General features: G+C 39.5%; 1 protein-coding gene across 1 annotated transcript; it reads right to left on the bottom strand.

Annotated features, from left to right (window-relative positions):
• Positions 1–3,709: 3,709 nt before the first annotated feature.
• LOC107621310 (uncharacterized) lies at positions 3,710–5,053 on the bottom strand. The gene is made up of 2 exons (XM_016323340.1): positions 4,315–5,053; positions 3,710–4,236 (listed from the first exon to the last, which is right to left on the bottom strand). Exons 1-2 carry the CDS (start codon positions 5,051–5,053, stop codon positions 3,710–3,712), a joined length of 1,266 nt encoding a protein of 421 aa, XP_016178826.1.
• Positions 5,054–6,500: the final 1,447 nt, after the last annotated feature.

Genomic DNA, 6,500 nt, shown 5'->3' with positions numbered 1-6,500 from the left:
TTGGCAAAAAATACTTTTCTTTAAAATATGTAAAAATAAACTAAACGGGTCATCCGTTTAACCCATCATTTTTTTCGGGTTAATCGGATTCATCCTGTTTAACTCGAAATTTAAATGGACTTAATTTTATAGGCAAAGTTAGCCTGTTTAAACGGGTAATCAGACTGGCCCGATAATTTTAGCCTATTTTAACAGTCTTATCAGAAACTAATGTAAATCACATTTATAAAATTTAAAGATTAAATAGAAGCAATTAAAATTTTAAAGACTAAATTGAGACCTGTATATAAATTCAGAAATCAAATTGACAGAAAATAATTTCTAAATGGATAACACAATGGTGAAGTACAGATAAATGGACGCATGGTGTGATGTCCACAAATGTGGACCTGTGAAGATCTTTGCAGGTGTTGGAATTAAAAAATGCAGGCCCTGCAAAACGTAGGCTGTGATTGGTGAGGGAAGGGAACCAGCAAGCGAAACGTGCCCTGCATGCCAACAGGAGCAGTGCTTGACCAACTTCGAACTGCGCAAAACGCAGGATGGGTTTGTCAGTGAACCAGAGCCAAACGCAGGTTGAGTTTTGCAGGCTCCCTAACTGCATGCGCGCCACGTGTTCTCGGAGGGGGTTCAACTGGGTCCTTATAAGTGAGAAACGTAGATTGAGAGGGAAGCAAAGTTACTGAAGCAAAACTAGTTACCGAAGAAATAGTTGAGGAAGAGTGAGGAAGCTGTGAAAGAGCTTGTTGAAGAAGAACAAGTACACGGTATAGGGAAAAAAATGGTGCGTGACTATACTAAACTAGAAGATCATATTATTGAGTATTTGGATCATCCTCAATTTGTAAATATTTTTTTTAATATGTAACAATAAATATAAAGATTTATTCGAATTTTATTTATTTGTGTTGTAATTAATAGTATTGAGGTTATTAATATTATTATAACTAATATTATGTTGTTATTAATTTCTCATTATGGTTTAATTTTTTTAATATTGTTATTATATTATTATTGTTATTAATAGGCAAATTAATCTCTGTATTGTTAGTGACGTTGTTATTATTATTATTATTATTATTATTATTATTATTATTATAGTGGGTACGTTAATGAAAATAATTTGTTAATAATTTTTAATTTCAATAATGTGTAATAATTTATTATTATTTTTTAGTGATTTATTATTATTTTTTATGATAGTAATAATAATAATAATAATACTGTTAACAGTAAACGGTTTTTTTAATAATGTTTACTTAGAAAAAAATTATTATGTTTAATACTTTAGTAATATTTTGTAATAATAATTAATACTGTACGTTAATAACAAATCGTTTAGGTTATAGATATTATAATAAATGGTTATTATTATTGTTATTATTATTATATTTGGGTAGTTATTATTATAATTAGAGTGTTATTATGATTATTTTATAATACTGGTTATGATATTGAGAATAAGTTATTATTAATTTTTAGTAATTAATAATATTGTTTAATAAATAATAGATAAATATTTATGATTTTTTAACAATTTATTATTATGTTATAACGGATATTATTTAGAATTTAATAATTATTTTTTTTTTGCAGGCTATCAGAAATTTGTTGCCCAGAAAATTGGATCCGCACGATACCTTTAACGAGGTAGCTGCAGGGGGTGGCAAGCGGGGAAGCCCGCCCCGCCCCGCCCCGCCAGAAGCTCGCCCTTTGGCGGGTTGGCGGGCCGGCGGGCTAAACCCGCCAAATATCCTTTTTTTTTACTATTAACTACTAAGTAATATATATAATTTCACAACCATATTAATAAATTTATAATTTCTAATGGCATAAAAAATTATATTTTTTATATTCACAAACATTAAATTCTTTGTAATTATAAATATCTAATAAATATAATTATAAACCAAATTTTCATTCAAAATATAAGTATAAATATTCTCTCCAAAGCAAAATAAACATAATCTAAAACATAATTATAAATATTGTCTCTAAAATAACATAAACATAATTCAAAATACTCAATTTTTATCTTCATACTCTTGTAAGTTAGGTTGGGGAAGTTAGGTTTTGGCAAAAAAATTGCAAAAATACCCCCTCACTAAAAAAAACCTTAGCCCGGCGGGGAAGCCCGTCCCGCCCGCCAAAACCCGCGGTTTAAGCGGTGCAGGTTAGGCGGGCTTTTGCTATTTGGCGGTCCCGATTTTTCAGCCTGGCCCGCCTTTTTTGGCAGGTTATGCGGGTTAGTCCGGCGAGTTTAGGCCCGTTTGCCACCCCTAGCTACAGCGACATTGGCGTTGACTGGGTTTCAACACGTTTTGCGAGTAGGCGAAAGGAGAGGTCATTCTGCACTACTGAGTGCTTTGGTGGAACGCTGGAGGCTGGAGACTCACACGTTTCATCTTCCAGTCGGTGAAGTGACGGTGACGTTGGAAGATGTGAGTTATATTCTTGGTCTCCCGATTAATGGGGAGGCCGTTACGGGTAGATCAGATAGCAGCCACCAGTTTTTGGTGGAGAACTGCATTGCGTGTTTTGGTCGGGAGCCCGGTCCGAACGATCACGTGTTGGGAAAGGATAATATTGTTTGGGTCCGGCGGTGCAGAGACACCGAGCCGTGTGATACTCAGGAGTCTCTCGAGCGGTACGTCCGAGCGCACATTTTCTGCGTGCTCGGTACAATTGTGTTTCCGGATAAGTCGACCGTTTCATTGAACTCGAAGTTTCTACCGCTACTTCGAGATTTTCCCTGGATTTCAGGGTATAATTGGGGAGCAGCCAGTCTGGCACACCTATACAGATCGTTGTGTCGTGCCTCACGATACAACTGCAAGGAAATGGATGGCCCACTGATACTGCTTTTTGTTTGGGCGTGGGAGCGTATGCCGTTCCTGGCACCTATACCCCGCGATCAACTCGACGATATTGGTATTCCACTAGCGCGACGGTATTGGCTTTTATCGTTATTGTTATTGTTATTATTATTATTATTATTATTATTATTATTATTATTATTATTATTATTATTATTATTATTATTTTGTTCTTCTTATTAATATTGTTATTCTGTTTTCGTTAGGTGGAGTCATTGGCGCCGACATACGAGATATATACGGCGGCCTACTGCGCATTTTAGGCGAGGACTCGACGACATGGGAGTTGACGACGTAAGTTGTACCATTAATATCCAATGTTTTTATTCAGAAGAATAGTTTTTCTAATCGGCCTCTTGGTTATGTGCTCCACCCAGTCGCCTCTAGTGTCATTCGAGTGCATAGAGTGGCACGCGACAGACCGGGTCAGAAGACAGTTTGAGATGCAGCAGCTACCACTAGGCCCCGCGTTCGACCTTGGTCGTGATCACTGCAAGCGGTTGACAGGAGCACAGAACCATGATTGGGGACAGATTTACAGTCAATGTGTTAACAGATGGACATCTGACCGCTATAACACATTGCAGCTAGGCGAGGAGATTATTGACTTCCATCCTCTCCCAGTGTACTACGACTGGTACACGCTGTAGTATCGGATTCACCTGCGACTGGTACTTCGGTCTTCCTTTCGTCGCGCGCCACAATGTCCAGTTGGCGATCACCTTCACTCCTTCGTATCTATCCCACGTAGACGGGTCACCCATCGGAACAAACTCGCCTCTGTACACCTTGCAAATTTCAGTCATCTTGTACACGTCGTGCACATACACCTGCTAATCCAAACGCTGGTTGGCGCAACATGCAAGCACGTGGCGATATGGGAGTCGCTCGACCTGAAAATGGCCACAGTCGCAGTGTCGTTGCGGAAGGTTAACAATGTAAATGGCACCATCTTGCGTTTCGCGAACCTCAAACATCTCGTTGTGCCTATCGAACCGGTTGACCACAATGTTTCCTGCACGTCGAAAGCTTTCTTCAATTCTCTTCGTTGCAAATTCTAAATACGTGAATCCGTTGCGGCAACGCTCATGAGCCTCGATACTCTTCCGAGTGAACAACTCATTCAGCCGATAAAAAATTGACCGGACAAGGGCAGTCACAGGAAGGTTGCGTGCACCCTTCAAGACAGAATTTATGCACTCTACCAAGTTTGTCGTCATATGTCCCCAACGATGACCACCATCGAATGCCAACACCCATCTCTCAACACCGATCTCATCGCACCATTGAGTATATGCCTCACCCCGCTCTTTAAGCCTTTGGTAGTTTTTGTTGTACTCCTGCTCCGTTCTAGAATAGCCTGTTGAACAAACCATTTAATCATAAGCAGATGCCACAAATTTACTATGAATAGAACCATAACAGCAATTTGAAATACATGTATTCACCACGAGTTTATACAAATATGGAGCCTTGAACCTCCTTAAGAAGTTGGACCCGATGTGCCTGATGCAATACATGTGCCACACCCTTGGTGGTGACCATGCACCGTTACTGCGAGCTATTGCAGCGTCGATGGAGGTATGGCGGTCAGAAATAATACCCACACCATCAATGATAACAACATATCTCCGTAAATTAGTTAGGAAAAACTCCCACGCGTCTGTTGTCTTGCCCTCGACAATTGCAAATGCAATAGGCACAATGTTTTGATTCACATCTTGTGCAACTGCTACCAGAACTGCTCCTTTATATTTTCCGTACAGGTGCGTGCCATCAACCTGCACCAGGGGCTTGCAGTGTCTGAATGCTACAATACACGGATAGAAGCTCAAAAAAATGCGGTGCAGAACTCTTACACCTTGAACCTCCTTACTCTCACGGTAAACGGGGAGCGTTTTAATTTGAACACGAGACCTTGGCATCTTCACTGTCATTGCTTTCAACCATACTGGCAGAGTTTGGTAAGAAACTTCCCAATCACCGAAAATTTTTGTGACAGCTTTTTGCTTTGCCAACCAAGCCTTGCGGTAACTCATAGTATAGTTGAACCTGCCTTGAACTTCTGCAATAACAGACTTCACCTTTATCGAGGGGTCTGCTTCTACCAACGGCCTAATGGCATCTGCAATTGTGTCTGAGTCCAACTTGGCATGATCTTGTGAAATCGTGCCCATGGTGCACGTGTGCTTGCCATTGTATCTCCTGATCTCCCAACAAGCTTTTTTTCGAATCAAGCTAGCTCGGATAAGCCAGTTGCACCCTGCACCATACCCCTTGCATTTCGCATAGAATGTCTACGGCTCAAACTCATACACAGTGTAATCAACACCTCTAGAGATGGTGTAGTTTTTGATTGCAGATATCACCGACTCTCTCGAACCAAATTCCATTCCGACACTAAACTCGCCATCTTCCGCTGCAACGTTGCCTTCACCTACGACATGCGCACCGCCATCAGTCAGACAAGGCAAATAAAATAAGCACTATAGAAAACTTCAGTTAATAATTATGACATACCTGTATTCGCATACTCAGGAAATTTCGGAGCATGTATGGCTTCGGGATCTAGAGTCCGCATAAAAGACGGAACACCAAACGGGTGCTGGCTTACAATCGCATTTGCTTCATCTTGCGCCGCCGGATTGCCTGCCAAGTCTCCGTCATCATTTTCATCATCGACTTCATAGTTAGCTTCGAATTCATCTTCACTGTCATTATTATCTTCTTCCCAATCTATATCCCCGAGCTCATCAACATTGATCTCGTCGCCGACCATACTCATCCCCGACTGCTGTTCAAACTCAACGCACATCTCTATCATCGGCACGTGAGATCGGGTTTGTTGATAAATATACAACATCTGCTGCATACTGGCATCGTCAGTGATGAGCATTATTTGAAACTGTATTAACCCACCAAATACTTGCACAGGACTTCTGTATAAAAGATTGCTCACCCTTTTCAAAATGTGGCTTTGAATGTTATTACAAAGACCATTTTGCAACTCGACAAAACTCATGGTACATGGAATGGCAAATGACAACGGACATTCACAAACAAAAGTCACTCCTTCATGTGTGTTTGTTATAACCTCACCGTTATAATATACTCGCAAGTTTGCAACACCTTCCATAACTTCAGTCTTAACTAACTCTATTTTTTTGATACAGTTATCTGCCAAAAAAACACCCCACTAAGAACTTTATGCAAGAAAGAAGAAGAGGAGAAGTGAAGATGAAGATGAACATCACCGGACTTCGTATTTATAGGCAAACTTGTGGATTTAAATATTATTTTGTGTACAAAACGCAACCTGCGTTTTGGGACTTCCAAGAAAAAATTTCTGACACTAACAAAACGCAACCTGCGTTTTGTGGGGTTCAAAATTTTTTTTCTTTTTCTGACTTAGTAGAACGCAACTTGCGTTTAGTATTAAACCGAAAAAAAAAACCCAAAACATAAGCTACGTTTGGTGTATTTTAAAATTCAAAAAAAAAAATAAACAAATGCAAAACGTAACTTACGTTTTGTCTCTAACCCATAGCAGTGCAATAATTTGCTATGCCTCCATTTCATGGTGTTACACCATTAGCTTCTCCATTTACAAAAAAAATGAGCCTC

This window comes from Arachis ipaensis, chromosome B10 (genome assembly GCF_059453495.1).
Source record: "Arachis ipaensis isolate K30076 ecotype BB chromosome B10, ASM5945349v1, whole genome shotgun sequence".
Lineage (NCBI taxonomy): Eukaryota > Viridiplantae > Streptophyta > Magnoliopsida > Fabales > Fabaceae > Arachis > Arachis ipaensis.
The sequence above is the reverse complement of the archived record's forward strand: the minus strand, read 5'-3'. Positions and strand labels throughout refer to the sequence as shown.

Excerpts from the sequence above, each read along its gene's own strand:
- LOC107621310 (XM_016323340.1), bottom strand. The coding sequence starts at position 5,053 with ATGGGCACGATTTCACAAGATCATGCCAAGTTGGACTCAGACACAATT. Across the intron at positions 4,237-4,314 it reads TAAACTCGTGGTGAATACAT|GCTATTCTAGAACGGAGCAG; the intron begins GTATTTCAAATT and ends TTTGTTCAACAG.